Genomic DNA, 21,106 nt, shown 5'->3' with positions numbered 1-21,106 from the left:
TCATTCTGAATGAACTCACTTTATATGAGTGTGCCAAGCCCAAAAAGTAGAAATGGCAATGACAGAAGCTGTTGAGAACTGCTGATCCTACAGTTAGCTGCGTGAAAAGTGAAAACAGAAATGTTAGACTGGAAAGAAGTGAGAAATGAAAGGAAGAAGAAGGTTTGCTGCAGTAAGTGGAAACTTCAGCTAAACAATGGAGAACCAGCTCTGACCGGTTCTGTCCTGATGGGGCATGATAGGATTCGATCTATAATAAAAAGCAGCCAAGTGGGCCGTAAGATTAGCAAACACACCAGACAGCATACCTCCATTGACCTGATATCGTGTTTTGCTCCCTCCCATTATGGTCCAACATTTTTTTAAGGCTGGATAAAACAGATTTTAGTCTGAACAGTTCACCTCTATTTCACCCGTTCACCTCTATTGCATGTTTCATGTTCCTGTTTAATTTCATATGTTGTATCTGTAACAGCTGAATACAGAGCATATACAGCACATCGTCCCTCATCCCTATCATCTCCAGCATGTTCAAAATAACCTACAAATCATCTCACTGCCTGCTCTGTTCAGAATGAAGTATTATTTGTGCAGAATGCTTTTTATCATATCATTTATCATGTCATGTTAACGCTTTTATGCAGAGAATCTGTCAGATATATGATCAGTGATCCTGTACATTCAGAGGGGGAGGCGACGGTAGAAAATGGATAGACAACTGTAAAAACTCCTTTCATGGCATGAGAAAAAAAAACCTGATTAAAGCACCAAATAAAGCTTCAGACTAGAGGACTTTGTCCAGAAGAGAAACAGAACTGCAACATGTGAACATGAAAAAGATTAAGAAAAAGGGGACACACTTCATGTCTCGTCTGCACAGTTAATATACAGCACTTGCTGTATATGTGTGAATAGAGGAGGTCTGTTTGGGAACATTTCATGGGAAGGGGGAGCACTACTGTGTAACATGAAGCTTTTTACAGGTGCAGATTGGATAGGGAGTAGACACACCTTCTCTTCCTTTCCTCTGGGTCACTCCCAGTTTTCTATCTCTGGGAATATTAACGGTACATCAAAAGGAGGAAGTGAGAAAGTTGAGCAACAACATCTGAAGAGACAACATAATGGAGTGAAAGCATTCCACTTTATTCTCCTTATAGATTGAAAAAAAAAGAAGAAACAGGGAAAGAACAACAAAATACATCCCTGCTCCTAAATGACTGAAATACACACATGCTCAGAAATCACGGCAGGTCGCTATGACTTTCAATGATCCATGATAAAAAAAAACAACTGCTGAGTCTGACATCTTTATCCCTTCAGAAATGAATGTTGCAAAAACCTCAGTAACAAGCCTTCACCGAGACAGGAGAGATAAAGAACCTGAGCAGACATCATGCAAAACACACACACCTTTCATCGATTTTGAATGTATGACCAGCATTTTTTTAAAGACCTGCACATTCCTTGAACTGAACCAATACCCACATACACACACACTTACACATAGCATTACAAAGAAAACCTTTGTTGAGGCCTGCAGGGAGGTGCCTACTGTAGGTTAGAGGTTCTCCACAGTTGAAAAACATACACAACCTTAACATCACCCCAGCATGTCCGTGAGACGTCTGAGGAAGATGACTGATATGTACACGTTTGGTCTTGCTGAGGGAGCTCAGCTGATAAAACAAACAACCAGGCTGAGACTAAAAACTGGGAAGGTCAGACGGACTTAATGGGGAAAAACCAGCTGGGCAAGTGTGTGTGTGTGTGTGTGTGTGTGTGTGTGTGTGTGTGTGTGTGTGTGTGTGTGTGTGTGTGTGTGTGTGTGTGTGTGTGTGTGTGTGTGTGTGTGTGTGTGTGTGTGTGTGTGTGTGTGTGTGTGTGTGTGTGTGTGTGTGTGTGTGTGTGTGTGTGTGTGTGTGTAAAGGTCCCTTTAGAGTGAGGCGTGACACACTCAAAAGTCCCACACTGCTGCATCCTGTTTGTCTCTTCAGTGGCAGCTTGTCTCTGTTATCAGTGTTTTTGTGCTGAAGCGACTGATTCTTGAGACTGCATTGTTACAGATAAATATTTATAGTATTAAATACATAAAGCAAAGAATTAACAATCCACTCCTGAAGTAAGGTGAATAATGTATTTGCACTACTATTGAGCTGGTGGGACACATCTGTAGATGAGTACTGTCAACAACGCACACACACACGTAATCGCACGCATGCACACGCGTGCGCGCGCACACACACACACACACACACACACACACACACACACACACACATGCTAGTGATGTCTTCTGTGGATGAAATATTAATGAGGAGAGGCTCACAGCTACAGCAGCAGCTGAATGTTGAATAATAAATTGCTAATGCAGACCCACTCTCCTTCATCCACTGTTCTCTTGTCGCTCTATGATGTGGCCTCTCTCTCTCTCTGGTGATGCAGCACTTTAGCTGAGATCATCTTAACCACTGGTCATTGTTATGTCCTCTTCTGTTGTCCATACATTATTGCTCATGGTTTGACATTTATTACAAACTGGCTTTATGTTATTGTGGAGGATTCTTCTTCTCTATTTCTGACTCTTCATTCTTAAACAACATGTATTTAATGGTGTAGTTTCACTTTTTTTCAAAAAATTAAACTAAGTATGAGGTTTTAGGGACGGATAGGAAAAATTATTTTAACATTTTAGTGAATATTGTCCTTGGTATGAGCACCAACTAACAGAACTCATACTACAACGACTGACAGAAGTGCAAAAATTCTTATTTTTCTGATGATCGGAATCAGAACATTCATGTTTGTTGATGTTACACAAATGGCAATAAGAAGTAACTGTGTCTGAATAATCATAATATTGTTAGAATGCAAATAATGTGTTATGTCCACACAATGCGATTATTCAGAGGAAACATGCTGAGGTTTCAAAACAAGTGTTTCAAACACACAAAGAGTGAAAATGCCCTAAACCCCACATCATACAAGAAGAAGGTATCAACAAATGTGTATCAACAACATTAGCAAAACTGTTGAGAATGAACTTCCATTTTGGAACCAATCCAATTTAGTCATCAACCAAAAGGAAATAGTTGAAGGATTTTTTTTTAACATGATGATTTAGTGGAAGTAAAGGCAGGAAGTCGGTCCCCTGCCCAAACGATCATTTTACTCACACTTGGCACACACACTTAAAATTGAATCATTGTGATCTGAATAGTTTTTACCTTTTTACTCTTGTCCTTAGTGTACCAGGTGCCATACATAATTATAGTTTATAACATGAAAGTCAGACTTCATAAAAATACCCAGTAATTTTTAAAGTTATATTGTTAATAGTTATTACATTTAATATTTTGCCCTGACTGTAACAATTTATTCGGTATGACTTGGGGTATTGTTAATATCTGTTCAGTGCTCATAGCCTCTCCTCACCATTAGTTCTGCCAATTTTATAATATTAAATTTTTTCTGCTATAAAATGTTAGATCTTGAGGTATGGAGTCAAATTAAAAATGCTTGAACAGGCAAGCAGATTTTTATATTGACAAATCATGCCAATGTAATTTCTGTGTTGGGGGTGTAAAGACACAACAGAGAATTGCACCCACAATACAAACAAATGAAATTATTCCACACCAGTCATTATCAGAAGTGACAACCAGTCCCAAAGACAATGGATAGCTAGATACTAAAGCTTCGCTAAAATATTTTCGTCCACATGTCTTGATGACAATGTTTTATTAAAGCCCCACTGCATACAAATGTAGAAGGGAAATGAAGACAAGCTGGATGTTTATATTCACATCTTCTAACCTCTGTTTCAAGTGATTTACCAGCCATTCCAAAAATGTCATTTCAAACATTTTTATCAGTGTGTCAATCAATGGGACAGTCAAACCATGTGACAATCACATACCCTGACTGTATCTTAGCAAAGCTTTGGTACTCACCGTCAGAGAAGTGAAGGTCATACACATGCCTCCAAATCCATTCATGGCCAAAGCAAAGAAGATCAGGACCGACAGATCTAAAGACAGAGATCAACCTTAGTCTCTTGACATAAAGCCTCCATGACATCCAACCTGATCAATTAAAGTGTCACAGCTGCATCAGTACATTTTATGTTAATATTCTGTGCGATGTGGTGCACCCACAAAAGCAGCCTCATATGTGAAGATGTTAAAATGACGTATGTGAGATGGTATGAATACTTACTGTTGGGATTGCTGGCACCGTAAGCAATGAGTAGGCAGGAGAAAGCAAAACAAGCACTGGGGAGACAAAGCGATTGGAAAAATTAGGCCAGGAATAAACCTGACATACCAGAAGAGGCCAAAAAATATCAAGCAGCAAATGGATTCTGATTTTCTTCTCAAATCTTACCTGCCAAGAAGTCGTAGCTTACGTGGACCATATTTATCCATGACAATGCCCATGGGTAGGGTGATGGCAGACAGCAGGAAGGAGCCCACGGTGAAGGCCAGGTTCAGCATTTCATCCTGGTTCTTACAGATGGGCCAGCCATTCATCTCCAGGTATTCTTCAGACGGCTCAGATGTGTTGGAGAGGTTGAAGCTGGAGATGTTTTCTGGATGGGCAGTAAAACAAAAGTAGAGACAAAATCCATCACAGTTGAAGTCTTGAATAAGGAACACAGAGCTTTAATATTCTTTCTGTTATCCTAACTGTAAATCAAAAGTCAAAGGTGTATTAATGCTTTAATGTAATGCTTCCATTTTAATTGTCAGCCATATAATTTTTCTCCACTTTGTCTGACAGTCTTCAATCTAGATTGAAATGCCTCTCCAACTTTAAGTTACAACGCTCATGGTATAATAAACAGCCCAATCAACAGGGGGGTACTTCATATATCCAAAGGGTGTCCCTTTGGTCAAGCCATAATACAGTCGGGTCTATGCTGGCTCCGTTCTTCTACCAAGCTGATATGGATTTTACTTGGTGGAACTTTTAAACCTGCTAAAAACAAACCAAACATATAAACTACATCCTCCTCAGTCAACCTGACATGTTAAGTTAATTAACTTATCAGATTAATTAACATACTGTTGAGTATAATTTGTGAATCTCAAGTCTATCATCTACCTACTTCATCCACAATTGTTTCTACTAAAAAAAATTAACAAATAAAAGTAGAACCAAGGCAGTCAAAGACTGCAATATCCCGCGACACCCATGAATTCAAAATTTTACCCTGACCTTCTTTCAGGGTAGTTCAGGATAAGTCACCTGAAATTGCAGTCTCTGAATTCAAAATTTTCTCTCCGGGTTCTCCAGCTTCCTCCCACCTCCAAAAGCATGCGCTTCAGGTTGATTGGCCGGTCCCAAATTGACCATAGGAGTGAGTGTGTGTGTGAGTGATTGTTTGTCTCTATGTGGCTCCGCGGTACACTGGCGTCATGCCCGGAGTGTCCCCCGCCTCACGCCCTGAGACTGCCGGGATAGGCACCGGCTCCCCCGCGACTTGCGTAAGCGGATTAAGCGGGTTCAGAAAATGACTGACTGACCCTGACATACTTTCATAGGTCAGGGTAAATCAAAGCATATGTAGATCAAAGCATGATCTATGGTCTTTACTCACAATGACGTTCTCCTTCGTCTTTCTATGTTATCCGGTTCGTGAGTCATAATCTTAGTCAATTTTACTGTCAAATGTACCATATATGCATACAAAAAAGTTGAAATTTGACCTAGTTTTCTCAAGGTCAAGGTCATCATCTCTTTGTCATCCCCTTTGCCACCCGGGTAATGTGTTTTTTATTTCATCTTTCTAGCTGCAACGGTTGGGAAGAAATTTTGGTGGACTAACGAACGGATGGACGAACACATGAACAATGACAATTACAATACATCACCGCTTTGAAGTGGGATGTGACTAGAAACAAGGCAGTCACAGACTGCAACACCCTTGAATATAAAATTTTATTCTGACCTACTTGCATATGTCAAAGATCAAAGCTTGTGTTCTGACCTGCTTTCATAGATTAAAGCACTAGCTTTGATCTATGGTCTTACACTGGCCTTCTCCCTCATCTTTCTATCTTATGCGGTTCCTGAGTTTACAAAAGTTCAAATTTGACCGTGACCTAGTTTTCTGAAGGTCAAGGTCATCGTCTTATTTTCAACCCCTTTGCCGCCCAAGCCGCCCGAGTAATGTGGTTTTTGTTTCATCTTTCTAGCTGCAACGGTTGTGAAGATATTTGGTGGACTAACGGACAAACAGAGGGACGGACAAAGAGACGAATGGACGAACACACAAACACTGACAATCACAATATATCACCGCTTTGAAACGGATATAATAAAATAAATCTAAGAACTCCAATAATATTAACAGGAAAAGACTTTGTCATCATACATCATACTATTCATCTGAATCTTCCTGTGACACTTGAAACTCTGGTGTTGTTATTTAATAAATCACAAATACCTGCATTTTAAATGAACTTGTTGGTGTCTGTGTTGCTGCATGAACCATCATCCAAACAACCTCATTCTAGAGATATCCATCTGAAATAAAAAGGTTTTTGTTTGCTTGGTTTTTCAGTGTAGGTCCTCTCTAATGCTGAGTTCTGAACTTCTACCCTTACCCCCCAACTTTGAGCTGAGATGTTGATCAAAAGTTGGGACACCTCCTTGACATCTGGGGCGGTAGTGGCTCATTGGTTGAGCAGGTCGCCCAATATTCCTAAGATCGGCAGTTCCTAAGATCGGTGGTTCGATTCCCACTCCCACCCAAAAAAACACCCAGAGTGTGAACTGACAGTGGGAAGTGTCAGTTCAACTCTGGAGCACTGTCAAGGTGCCCTTGAGCAAGGTGCCGTACCCCTTCACAAGTTGCTCATTTGGGCATTCCACAAAAGGGCTGCCTGCCACTCTACCTCCCCCTGCATGCCCATAGGCCCCCTTGTGTGTGTTGCATGTGCTACAGGGGCCTGTACTAACTAACAGGTATGCATGCGTTTGCAGTATTTACTAATTAGAGTGTGCTCTTAATTTCACGTTGTGGATCAGACCAGTATATATATTTTTTTTTAAATAGAAGGGAAAACAACACAATACTCGGAAAACTGGGACACCTCCTTGAAATCTGGGGCAGCAGAGCCACAAATAGCACAACACCCCTGCATGGCAGAGGGTAGTTCTCTTGCACTGGTTCAGTCTGCCTACTGCTGAATCACAGTAAACACAGTCCAGTGAGTTCATGTGGACTCTATTTTTGTGTATCCGCTGCCTCGGGTGAGTCACTAGTATCAGCAGACAGGTGGGGGACAAAGAGGAAGAAAAGTGTTTTTTGGTAAAACTGGCAGAGAACCAATGGAGACTAAGCATCTAGCCGGTGTTTAGTGTCTGAAGGAAGGGACCTTGTGAGAAGTGTTTTCTTACTTTCAGCACTTTTGGGAAGTTGTCAACAGCAGCTTATTAAGTGTGTGCTACATTTAATAATATGCTTTAACCTGTGTTCTTAAAGGTGTGTGATGTTTGAGTTAATGGGGGTGGTGGCTATTGTGTTATTCATGCATAACACTGGTACATAAAAACAACTCAGGCAGTCTGCAGACAAGTAGGTCAAAGGTAACACGTTTAACAAACATCCCGGTGAGCAATGTTGTTTTGATGCTGGATCCACACTCACTAGGTGGGGGGTGGGGGGTGGGGGTAGCTTTCTACCTGAGCAAAGCAGGTTAGTTGGTTGGAATTACACAAAAACATGAAATGTCACGTTGAATTGAAAGTTCTGGAAGTTATGGGACATGAAGCAGAAAACACTCCATATATTTTGTTGAGGAATCTTTCAAGGACACATAGAGCTACATGGCAGCAAACTGATCATGTCGATGTACATTGTCATTCATCCGGTCCTTGATCCTTGAAGGAATAACATCCTACAATTGCATCCTACTGCATAATTGCTCACACACTGATGTTAAATGAGCATAATATTGGCCATGTTCATCATCTTTGTTTGTATTATAAGCAAGATAACATTTACAGATCAGCGCTAAGGAGACAAATTCCTGAAGACAAATGGGCCTCAGTTTGTCAAGTAGATTATAATTGACAACAGGACTAAGTGAAATAGCATCCTGATAATGGCATATTGTGAATGTTTAAGAGAAAGAAACACGTTACAATATATATATACAGTACCAACAAGGCAGTCAAAGACTGAAACATCCCGTGAAGTGTAGGTCAGGGGACCCTGAAAGTAGTACCTGACAAGTGCATAGCTTTGACCTTTCAGGGTAGGTCAAAGCTATGCACTGGCTTTGATAATAGATCAAAGCTATTGCATAGATCAAAGTTAGTGCATAGGTAGATCAAAGTACAGTGATACCTCTACTTACGAATGTCTCTACATACGAAATTTTCTACTTACGAAATTTCTCAGCAGGATCATATTATCTCTACTTACGAAAGAAATTTCAACTTACGTAATATAAAAACACAGTATCGACTGATACTCGAATAAATACACAGTATCGGCTGATACTTGAATCTCCCACAGGTTCCTGAACGCAACATTCTCATAGCTGCTCTGCCATTGGCTATTACCTATTACGAATCTTCCTGGCATCCCATTGGCTAAGAGGGATGCCACTCCACCTCTATGTTGATCTAGAAAGGTGCTTATGGAGTGTCTCGGCATTCGGCACTCGATCCGTGAGGTGTTCTGATAGTTTTGTGCAAATATAATAACTTTTTGAGTACGTATTCGCTATGGACCCCAAGAAAGTGACGGAGAAAAGAGGAAAAGAAAAGACGAAGAAAAGAGTCTTTTTGTCCATACAAACAATGCAAGAGATCATAGAAAAGCATGAGAAAGGGTTGATCTTGCCAAAGAATATGGACAAAAATCTACAATCGACACATTATTAAAACAAAAAGAAGTTTAAGGAGTTTAAGGCGTCGCGTGGGTGGTTGGATAAGTTCAAAAGGAGGACTGGAATTCACTCTGTTGTTCGGCATCGTGAGATAGGAGCGCATGAACCAAAGAGGGCAAAAACAATGAGGACAGCAATTAAAAGGTAAATGACCGTCATTATTATTCTTTACTCTATTCTTTGTTTTTTATGTTATGCACAACTCTCATTTATTGTGTAATAATCTAATCGTAACATGTATTTGTTACATATTTTGATGCATTTTTATGCTTTATAAAACATTTATGTTGGAATTTTTGTGGGCTTGGAACGGATTAGGACATTTGCATGGAAAACGCGTGTCTACTTACGTAATTTTCTACTTACATAATTTCTTCCGGAACCAATTAATTTCGTAAGTAGAGGTACCACTGTACAAGCTCTGATCTATGGTCTTACTCACACTGGCCTTCTCCCTTGTCTTTTTATCTTATTCGGGTCCTGAGTGTACAAAATTTGAAATTTGACCTTGACCTAGTTTTCTCAAGGTCAAGGTAATCATCTAATTCTCATCCCCTTTGCTGCCCAAGTAATCTACTTTTTGTTTAATCCCTTTATTTAACAAGCTCCGATCAACTCATAATCCGACTAACATAACTACCTCTGCGTTAACCACAGCTACTTCACATTAATGCTGACCATTTAGAATTATTAAGACATTAATCTATTTTCCTGTACACAATATGACTGTAATCGTCTCATCCAGCCGCTTCTTCTGCTTTGTGGGTCAGGGGTTGCTGAGGGCTATCCCAGCGGACTACAGGCGAGAGGCAGGGTACGCTCCGGATGCAATGCTGGTGCACCGTGGAGCCACATGACAAACAACCATTCACAGACACACTCACACCTACAGACAATTTATATTAATCAATTCACCTAAATTACATATTTTTGGAGGTGGGAGTTAGCCAGAGAACCCGTGTAGACACACAGAGAACATACTAATTCCGCACGGGAAAGACTCAAACCCAGAACCTTGTGAGGCTACAGACTGCACAACCATAACAGCCAATTATAATAATAAATAATGTCTAAACATACTTTAACTTTCAAAATGTATTGCAAGTAAATTTCTATAATACTGTAATATATATAAAGGCAACACTATGTCTGATTTTGGATGAGTGTGAACATTATAAATTTCATTCTGGATATATCTGCTGACTTTCTCCATGATTTAATTGATTATTAGACCCACATTAATTCAGAAAATAGTTTTGTAATATTGGTTTGTCAAACAAACTGATGACTGAGTTGGATTAAAATTTTATTAATATACGATAAATATTAAAATAGTTTGTAATTTCAAATGAATGTATCACTGAATGTTTAGCATGGAACCATTTTAATGAACATCAAATAGTTAAGAATATTCCTTACTTTTCTTATTTGAGCAATTTTCTTTTCTGAAATGTAGTGGTGAGGAAGTATAAAGTGGCAATGAAAATAATAAATGCCCAGTTAATATACTGTATGTTCAATATTTTTGATGAAATGCAGTACTTGTAAAGTAAGAAAAATTCCATCACTTAATTTTGTTTGATGTCAAAGATTTCATCACACCGCACTATTAAAAGATTACCCTGAACATAAAAAATTCAGACTATGAGAAAAGACATGGCCTAACTTCAAGTTTATAAACCATAGCAGTTGATGTCTGCTTAGCCAATTTAGCACCCATCGAAATTCAATCAAAATGTACACAGAAGAAAAAGACGGATCTGCTGCTGGACTGATGAAGTTCAGGCAGATGTACTGTGGGTATGTGGCACTATCAGAGGGATAAAAACCATGAAAAGGTTTTGTACAGTAAATGAGGCCAGGCAGGCTTTCATCACTGCTCCTTTGTTGGACATAAAGAGAGACATCCACAGACAGAGACACAATCAGAGGATGAAAGAGCATCCTTTATCACAGTGACTGTAGAGAGTGAACCACTACTTCATGGATGCCTCTGAGGTGTGTCCCCAGCCTGCCTGCTGATGCATCAATTTCATTTCCATGAAAGTCCAAACTACTGGATCAATAAGAATATTGTAAGTTTGTTAATTTGAGGGTAGTCACTACTCCCAAAGGTTGCAGAACTCGGAAGAAAGAGAAAACCTACTTAATTCTATCACGTCCACTCCATTAAAAGTATCACTAGTTTCTTAATCAGTATTTTGAAATCTTTAATTCTGAACAGTTCAAATAATCAGGGTGCCATCACTGGTATTTTGTTCATATCTGTTTAAAGAATGTGGCAATGTTTAAACTAGTTAATTTTGTGCTAAGCCATGTCCAGTTCCGGAGTGAAGAATAAAAAGTCTGAGAGTGACTTCCGTTTGTATTGGTTGAGCTTGTGACTTCAAAATTAACTAGAACTAAGACAGTCAGAGACTTCAACGTCCTGCGACACCCTTGAATTAAAATTTTTACCCTGACCTACTTTCACAGATCAAAGCACTGGCTTTGATCTACGGTCTTACACTGGCCTTCTTCCCTTGTCTTTCTATCTTATCCTTTTCCTGAGTGTATAAAAGTTGAAATTTGACATTGACCTAGCTCTCTCAAGGTCAAGGTCATCATCTCATTTTCACCCCCTTTGCCACCCGAGTAATGTGCTTTTCGTTTCATCTTTCTAGCTGCAACGGTTGCAAAAATATTTAGTGGACTAATGAACGGACAGACGAATGAATGGATGGACGAACGGCCGAACAAACAAACACTGACAATTACAATACATCACTGCTTTGAAGCGGGATGTAATAAAATCTGAAGCTAGACAGAAGGGCACTTACCAGGCCTTTGTAGTCTGCCCATTTATAATTGAGTATCGATGCTACATCAGTTGACATTAAAATAATACATCTGAGATGCACTGCAGACAATGAAAGCAGCACGTTCTTGCAAATGTGAAGATTACAATTGAGATGTAGGTTAATGTAGTCACAAGAGGGCACAAGCCAGTGTCCCAAGCCCGGATAATTACAGAGGGTTGTTTCAGGAAGGGCATCCGACGTAAAAAAATCGAATCAAATCGGTCTAGGCCCAAGTTAACAACCACCACCATCGGTGCTGTTCACCTACAGGGTGCCGGTGGAAATTGGACTTCTGTTGGTTGAAGAAGGAGAGGATGAAAGTGTGTTCGTAGGAAGAGAGAGAAGAGGAACACCAAGAGTATAGGAACTGAGAGTAGGAACATTGAATATTGGAACTATGACAGGAAAAAGTAGAGTTGGTTGACATGATGCAGAGTAGGAAAGTAGACATACTTGTGTGTCCAGGAGACCAGGTGGAAAGGTAGCAAGGCTAGAAGTTTAGCAGCAGGGTTCAAGTTCTATCATGGTGTAGATAGGAAGAGAAATGGAGTAGGGGTTATCTTGAGGGAGGAGTTTGTTAGGAATGCCCTGGAGGTAAAAAAGAGTGTCAGATAGAGTGATGAGTCTGAAGCTAGAAATCAAAGTAGTGCTAGGCAAGAGTGCAGCCAAACAGCATAGGATGGTGGTGTGTGGGATGACTCTAGTGGTGAAGAAGATGAAGAGGGCAAAAGCAGAGCAGAGGACAGAATGGTTGAAGCTGAAAAAGGAAGAGTGTTGCATGACGTTTAGGAAGGAGTTAAGACAGGCTCTGGGTGGTCAGGAGGTGCTTCCAGATGACTGGACAACTAATGTGATCAGGGAGACAGGTAGGAGAGTACTTGGTGTATCACCTGGAAGAAAAGTAAATAAGGAGACTTGGTGGTGAAATGAGGAGGTACAGGAGTGTATACAGAGAAAGAGGTTTGCTAAGATGAAGTGGGACACTGAGAGGACTGAGGAGAGTAGACAGGAGTACAGGGAGACACAGCGTAAGGTGAAAGTAGGGGTAGCAAAGGCCAAACAAGGGACTTATGATGACTTGTATGCTAGATTGGACAGTAAGGAGGGAGAGACTGATCTATAGCGGTTGGCAAGACAGAGAGAGAGAGAGATGGGAAGGACATGCAGCAGGTTAGGGTGATTAATGATAGGTATGGAAATGTATTGATAGGTGCCAGTAGTGTGATGGGAAGATGGAAAGAGTACTTTGAAGAGCTGATGAAGGAGGAAAATGAGAGAGGTGGCTGTTGTGGACCAGGAAGTAGCAAAGATTATTCAGGATGAAGTGAGGAGGGCATTGAAGAGGATGTAGAGCAGAAAAGTACTCGGTCCTGATGGAGGTATGGAAGTGTCTGGGAGAGGTGGCAGTAGAGTTTCTGACTGAGTTGTTCAATAGAATCTTAGATAATGAGAATATGCCTGAGGAATGAAGGACAATTGTGCTGGTGCCCATTTTTAAGAACAAGAGAGATCTGCAGAGTTGTGGCAACTACAGAGGAATAAAGATGATGAGCCATACAATGAAATTATGGGAAAGAGTGGTTGAAGCTAGACTAAGGGCAGAAGTGAGCATTTGTGAGCAGCAGTATGGTTTCATGCCAAAAAAAGAGTACTACAGATGCAGTATTTGCTTTGAGGATGTTGATAGAGAAGCACAGAGACGGCCAGAGGAAGTTGCATTGTGTTTTTGTAGATCTGGAGAAAGCTTATGACAGGGTGGTATTGTATTAGGAAGTCTGAAGTGGCAGAGAAGTATGGTAGAGTGGTGCAGGACATGTATGAGGACTGTAAGACAGTGGTGAATTGTGCTGTAAGTGTGACAGAGGAGTTCAAGGTGGAGGTGAGACTGCATCAGGGGTCAGCTCTGAGCCCCTTCCTGTTTGCTATGGTGATGGACAGGCTGACAGACAAGGTTAGACAGGAATCTCCATGGACTATGATGTTTGCAGATGACATTGTGATCCGTAGTGACAGCAGAGAACAGGTAGAGGAGAAATTAGAGAGGTGGAGGTTTGTCTTGGAAAGGAGAGGAATGAAGGCTAGCCTCAGTAAGACAGAGTACATGTGTGTGAATGAGTGGGACCCAAGTGGAAGAGTGAGGTTACAGGGAGAAGAGATCAAGAAGGTGGAGGATTTTATGTACATGAAGTCAACAGTCCAGAGCACTGGAGAGTGTGGAAAAGAGGTGAAGAAGCGTAAACAGGCAGGATGGAACGGGTGGAAAAAAGTGTCAGGTGTGATGTGTGATACAAGAGTTTCAGCTAAAATGAAAGGAAAGGTGTACAAATCTGTGGTGAGACCAGCAATGTTGTTTGGTCTAGAGACACTGTCACTGAGGAAAAGACAGGAGACAGAACTGGAGGTAGCAGAGATGAAGATGCTGAGGTTCTCTTTGGAAGTGACCAGGATGGATAGGATCAGGAATGAGTACATGCTATAGGTTTTGGTGATAAAGTCAGACTGATGGTTTGGACATGTCCAGAGGAGAGATAGTCAATATATTGGTAGAAGGATGCCGAGTTATGAACTGCCAGGCAGGAGGCCTAGAGGAAGACCAAAGAGGAGATTTATGGATGTAGTGAAAGAGGACATGAAGTTAGTTGGTGTGAGAGAAGAGGACACAGAAGACAGGGTTAGATGGAGAAAACTGATTTGCTGTGGCGACCCCTGAAGGGAAAAGCCGAAAGGAGAAGAAGAGGAAGACAATTGAGATATAGGCATAAAATTAAAAAGGCTCCACTGCATCAGTTTCATTTTAACTATAACTGTTGTTAAATCCCGCTTCAAAGCGATGATGTATTGTAATTGTCAGTGTTCGTGTGTTCGTCTGTCCGTTCGTCAGATTGTCCACCAAATATTTTCACAACCGTTGCAGATGGAAAGATGAAACAAAAAGCATATTACTTGGGATGAAAATGAGATGATGACCTTAACCTTGAGAAAACCAGGTCAAGGTCAAATTTAAACTTTTGAACCGGATATGATAGAAAGATGAGGGAGCAGGCCAGTGTGAGTAAGACCATAGATCAAAGCTAGTGCTGTAGTCCATGAAAGTAGGTCAGAGCACTAGCTTTGATCTTTCACCTATGCAAGTAGGTCAGGGTAAAATTTTGAATTCAGGGGTATTGTGGGATATCAACAAGGCAGTCTGTGACTGCCTTGTTGATATTCAGTCTTACAATGTTGTTACAATCTATAACTAATTCTAAACTTTAAGTATAAGTGAGCAAATCCTTTGAGTTCTCTCTCTTCTGAAACAGCTGAAATTCATCCATCTTTTATGAGTACAATTGCCGTGTAAAGCTGACTCACCTGTTCCTTTGCACAGGTACGAGTAGAAGCCCTCTGATTTGAGCATGATTAGCAGCGATCCCCAGCCCAGCAGCACAGCGGAGAAAAGCAAGTTCTCTATGACCGCTGTCACCGCCATCCACCATCGACGGGAGAAGGCTGTGGCCAGTGTTGGTGCCATATCAGCTGAATTGGATGTTGCACTTTACTGACTGGAAGCAAGGGAGGTTACTGGAGCCTGAAAGACAGACAAAGGAATGATATTTATTAAAACCAACTTGCTGGTTGCATTCTTCTGTTTTCATGTTTCTCATTATCAAAATAGTGTAGAGCATACCACTGCTCATACCAAGAATGTCTTGAGTTCAAGGCCGCCTGAAGACTTGGGTCTTTTCACCACCAAAATATGCAATATATCTCCGGCTTCCTCCCACCTCCAAAAACATGCGCTTTAGGTTAATTGGCCGGTCCTAATTGCCCGTAGGAGTGAGTGTGTGTGCGTGGTTGTCTGTCTTTGTGTGTGGCTCTGCAGTGCACTGGCGTCGTGCCCTGCGTGTCCCCTGCCTCACACCCTATGCCAGCTGGGATAGGCTCCAGCTCCCCATGACCCGCTGTGGCGGATTAAGTGGAAGAAAATGGGTGGATGGATATATGATTTGGTGAAGCTAAATTAAGTTGAGGCATGACTGTAAGTGGTAATAGATGTATGTACAAAGTCTGAATAAATGCAAAGGTGGTTACAAAAAACAACTAAAGAAAATGATGCCTGAAATGAGGCTAATTTCAGGAATCATATGTGAACACTCACATATGATATGATCATACAGCAAGTATTCTGTTCTTATTTATCTATTTACATGAATATATTAATTTCATGCCTATCCTAACATATTGTTGCTTAGTGCAGTTGGCTGTGCAAAAAGCTCTGTGTCTATTTTTGTCTGCCTGAAAACTGTTCCTGGAACTATATGTAAGTACGTTGAGATAAATCCATACACTGTAGTTTTATGTGTTTATTAACTTGAGGAACAAAGCCGATTCCGATTTGAAGCAACTGAATTTCATAACACGGTGTTCATATTCACTCTGTGGGCCGTGGTCTTATACTTTTCTTTGTTCTTGCCTGATAAGGAGAGTGGTGCAAGAGGCCGCCTCTCATTAGCAGTAAACAGCTGGAGCAAAACCCCTCCTCCCATGAAAAACTCCCGCCCCTGCGCCTGTTTTATTGGCTTCAGACTTTCAGAGGTCTCTTGCTATTGGCTGCTAGTGACATAGCGCTTGCTGTCGGTACACGTGAGGATTTAAGTTACGTTCAAGTGTATGGGGCAGGACCACAAATGATTAATAGCAACAATTTAACTTAAATGTTCTCGCTGAAATCAAACAACGACATTACTAAATGCATTTCCCTTGCTTCTAAACTGAAAAATTTCAATTGAGTAATTTTTTTTAAGTATATCAAATATACGAGGGTCTGTCGTAGGCGAATTCCATTGTACTTGAATGCAACGTGAGCTCCAGCCGGTTCGAACCGGTGCGGCGCGAGACATTAGTGTCATTTACAGTATTCCCTCCCGCTTCCGTCTGTTTACTAAATGATGTCCACTGTTCGTCAAGGAAGAAAGAACTGCAGCAGAATAAAATATAAACCTGAGTCTCTGCACAAAAAAGCAAATGCGCTAAACAATCAAGAGAAAAGATTAAGTCCAATGCATGCTAACTAAAATGATTTATTGGAAACTTGAGCTTATTTTGTAAAATAAATAACATTGATAGCACCTGAAAAAATGCAGTTATATTACTACAAAGTGTGGACAGTCGACCTCTTTCAGATTTTACACCCCACACGTTTCAACGTTCCATTAACCCATAATAGACAATATTTATCGATCACAGCTACAGGTAATAAATTGGACAACAAATCAATAGAAAACAATTTCAAAAAGCACACGATCGGAAACAGAGGTGAGCAGACTTAAGGTGACTTGCGTAGTGAGTAGGGGGTTTCACTTTATGTTCAGATCATCTCTGTAAACACTAAGATAAAGTATAGTACAGTGCATAACGAGCAATGCTGGAACTGGTCTGAACTGGACGAAAGTCATTCGCTCCCTCCCCTCCCGATCCGCATCTCCAGTTCACTCCCGAGTCAAGTTACAAGGTAAAAAGCATAAACAGTTCCGGTTTTAATTTCAGAATAAAGGTCATGAGCCGTTCCAATGCAATGTCTGGTACAGTATATCCTTTTCTGGCAAGTCCTACTTTAGGGGAACTTCTAATGAAGAGGAAATAATTTGTAAAAACAAACAGCAAACCAAGAATAAGTGTAAAACAACCCAAACATTGCACAATAATAATTACTTAATAATGATCAATAATAATAGCAATATATTTCATTATACATGCAGTTTCATGTAACACGTTTTGATGCAGGAGACGTTTTAAAAAATAGTCGATGAGTATGTTTGTATGTTCTCTGTATACTTTTAATACACTACAGTACTGACATTGTCGAGAACAATGGAAGTTGCATTTATGAACATGTTTTAATACGTTTGCTTCGAAGGGAAGTACAACTTCTTCCCGGAATCACTCGGGTGTTTTTACAGTAACTTTATAAGCATCTATGCAAGAAGCGCTCAGCTGTTCAGTATCAACAACAGCATGGGGAATTACCATCATGCTGCTGAAACAAAGACAGTTAACTGTTTGCGGTCAACAAAAGGCTTTCAGATTAAGAGCCTCAGAGGTTCGTCTCAGCCTCATATCTGTTAGTAGTGAGATGCTTTTCTTTCACAAATTGATTGTAACTTTCATACAGCATCCGAGCAAATAAAAGGTCATTGAGAAAGCGGTCGTTCATGATGATGACAGTGAAGGAACAGACAAAACATCGCCTTAATCTCCAGCAACATAATATGTTATGCAACGTACAGAAAACTCAGTGGAAGAAAGTGACTCACTTTCTGAAAACCACGGCAGAATTTAAGTTTAAAGCTACTGAAGCTTTAGTTTCCTGTCTGCAGCCATTACACAAAGGAAACAGACAGGAAGAGGTTCAAATAAGAAGACTTAGCTTCAAATTGATGCTCGTCAGACAGAGTAGTTGTGAATGTGAAAATGGTGATTTCTACAGAGGACCAACAATTTAATCAGCCTCCCCAGTGAAGTATGCCAGAGCTCCAGTGTGGAGCATCCTTAGTACGGACGACCTACCTGAGCCTGTGGATTCAGACAACAGCCGCTCCGTCCAAATCTGTTCCTGCAAGACCAAATGTCCCTTAAAGACTATGACTCACAGACAATCGGTGGAAATTCAGATTTAGAGAGTCTCTTTGGTCTCTTAGAATAACTATTTTTCCACTCATCCCACATTGCTGCTGATTTATATCAGCGCAGGAGCGATGAGCAAACAACAGCGTCTCTTCATTGGCCCACAGCTGAGCTAGAGACCAGCCGGAGCCAATCAGAGCAGGACGACATTCTGCGTTCTGTTTCCCTGTGCTAAAAATTATTAGCTCCGTTCGCGGAGACATGTCTGCACACTGTCAGAACAGCTGATAACACGACACAAAGAATAAAAATATTTTACATATAAAGGTTATGGTGCAAACTACATTTAAGTATGTAGCTCTTTTAAGAATAAACTTCCAAAGACACTGGAGAACGATTATTTACGCTTAATGTGTCATTCGCTGCGATACGACACTAAATCAATAAACATGCTGACTAGTATAGGATTATAGCAAGTTTTCTTGCAAGATAATATATATTGGAATGTCCTTTCTTTCCCAACCTGTTGTGAAACACTAAATGTCTCTGTGTCAGTATCATAACTTGTAAAAACACAAAAATCTTTGTGTTGATTTGACAACACATTCACGTCTTGCCAATTAAACTCATTACTAAGCCGTGTTTTTGTATGTAACTAATGCCGTGTAAGCTATACTAATACTTGGAAGCGATAAATCCTCCCATCAGCACCTGAAAGTGAGTCCCTGTTTACTTCATGTTGCTGCTAATACAGTAGAGGAGGAGGGCTTTCATCCAGCGAACAGATGAAAACAAAAACAGAGGCGCTAGAATCCACAGCAAAGGCGACGCCTGGTGGCAGCTGAGGGTTTGATGAAGCACTCAGACACTGAAAGTGTCTGACATTCAGGTGGAAGGAAACTTATTCAGCTTTTTCTGTGTTAGATTCATTTTCTCAAATTCTGTATTTTTACAAATGCTTTTTTACTCATCTGTAGGCATAAAAACAAGGTTTGAAACAATAATTTAATCCATTTATATTTCTAAAAATAGAAATTCACAAAAACTTCAAGTTATATTCTAAATAAATAAACAAGTTGATTTCCACCCCTCAAAAAAGCCTTAGAGATGAGGACTTGCAGTTACAGACTAATTGTAATCTATGAATTGCAGTTGAAATACATCGATGTATTTCAACCACTAATTTATGTAATTAAGCATAAATAACTGGATATAATAATAATAATAATAGTAGTAATAATAATTATAATAATAATAATTCAAACTTTATTGATCCCCAAAGGGGAAATTCTCTTTTCACTCTCAGTACATGCATATTTGTGTTAGTTTTTAGCACATCACACAGTATTGTGAACAAGGCCGCTGAAACTCAGCACACTAGGGGCCTGTAATCATGCAGTTACTCCAGGGGAGGAAGAGTGACTGGTCGCGCATGGAGGTCGCGCCCCAATGAGCAGCTTGTGGTGGGGACGGCGCCTTGCTCAAGGGGGCCTCTGCAGTGGCTGGGAGGTGAGCTGACACCTCCCACTGTCAGCTCACACTCCAAGGGATGTCATGGCGGGAGCGGGAATCGATCCACCGATGGCCGGGTGATCCGTCTTCAAGACATTTGCTCTACCGCTGAGCCACTGCCGCCCCAAATTACAATTTACTTAATTAATTTACAATTTACTTAATTATTTATTTAATCACAATTTACTCTCAATATAAAATCAATACTAGGAAATTTTAGCAATTGCATGAGCAACTTTGTGGTTCCAGCAGTCTGTTGGCCATCTTAGTTCCACTGTTTGTTTGTTTTTTTACCTTGAATTGGCTTGCCATTTGGTTTCAGTGTGTGAGATTATGTAATAGTGTCCATTCTACTCGCTGACATTAAACTACAGTATCAAAACTCACGCATTTATAAGAAAACAGCTTTTCAATTGTGGTCCACTGTAGTGACCTCTCTGCATGAAAATATTATAACTTGTTTGAACTTATCAGCTCACACAAGTTTTACCTTTAACTCAACTGTATAAATAGGAGAGGAAGAAGTATACTTTATTAATCCCTCAGGGGAAAATTACAGAGTCACTCGGTTAGTTTTTGACAAGTATACAGGGCCCCTGATCACACAAGCACACAAGGGGGCCTGTAAGCATGCAGTTAGTACAATCACATCACTACACACATCAGGGAGGCAGAGTGACGGGCAGCGACTTCGGAACGCTCCCCAATTTGAGCGGCTTGTAGGGGGGATGGCGCCTTGCTCAAGGGCGCCTCGGCAGTGGTTGGGAGGTGAGCTGTATATATATATATATATATATATATATATATATATATATATATATATATATATATATATATATATATATATATATATATATATATATGTGTGTGTGTGTGTGTGTGTGTGTGTGTGTGTGTGTGTGTGTATATATATATATATATATGCTGGAAACATCTGTTCAATACAACAGATGTTTCCAGCATTTTTCCTAAATATAACTCTAAACACCTCTTTTGACAAGTAAGTCTAATACTTTAAAGACCACTTAGTTGTGATGACCTGCCGCAAACATGATCAATCAACTTCCGGCAATCTTCCTCCTCTTATATCATTCCACATGAGCCAATGCCTTCAGCTCCTGGGCCTACATGCTGCAACTGCTGTCCCACTAGGTACTCTACAGTATTTAGGTCAGGCAGCTGAGATGGCCACTGTAGAATGATTCATTCATTTATCTTCTTATAAGCTTCTGTGGGTCACAGGGG

At 40.4% G+C, this 21,106-nt stretch overlaps 1 protein-coding gene across 2 annotated transcripts in view; it reads right to left on the bottom strand.

Moving 5' to 3' along the window:
* The window catches only part of LOC137597000 (large neutral amino acids transporter small subunit 4-like), a 31,995-nt gene extending 13,580 nt beyond the window's left edge, over positions 1 to 18,415 (bottom strand). The window contains exons 1-5 of one of the 2 annotated variants that reach the window (XM_068317866.1): positions 18,293 to 18,415; positions 15,098 to 15,314; positions 4,387 to 4,591; positions 4,219 to 4,274; positions 3,954 to 4,030 (exon numbers count right to left, since the gene is read on the bottom strand). In XM_068317866.1, the coding sequence (XP_068173967.1) occupies positions 3,954 to 4,030; positions 4,219 to 4,274; positions 4,387 to 4,591; positions 15,098 to 15,257 (498 nt within the window). In that variant the 5' untranslated portion in view covers positions 15,258 to 15,314; positions 18,293 to 18,415. Of the gene's footprint in view, positions 1 to 3,953; positions 4,031 to 4,218; positions 4,275 to 4,386; positions 4,592 to 15,097; positions 15,315 to 15,425; positions 15,518 to 18,292 lie in introns of those variants that run through there. The other variant, XM_068317867.1, reaches the window with a different exon arrangement.
* Positions 18,416 to 21,106: the final 2,691 nt, after the last annotated feature.

The sequence above is a fragment of the Antennarius striatus genome, chromosome 6 (genome assembly GCF_040054535.1).
Source record: "Antennarius striatus isolate MH-2024 chromosome 6, ASM4005453v1, whole genome shotgun sequence".
NCBI lineage: Eukaryota > Metazoa > Chordata > Actinopteri > Lophiiformes > Antennariidae > Antennarius > Antennarius striatus.
This window is presented reverse-complemented; position numbering and strand designations above follow the sequence as displayed.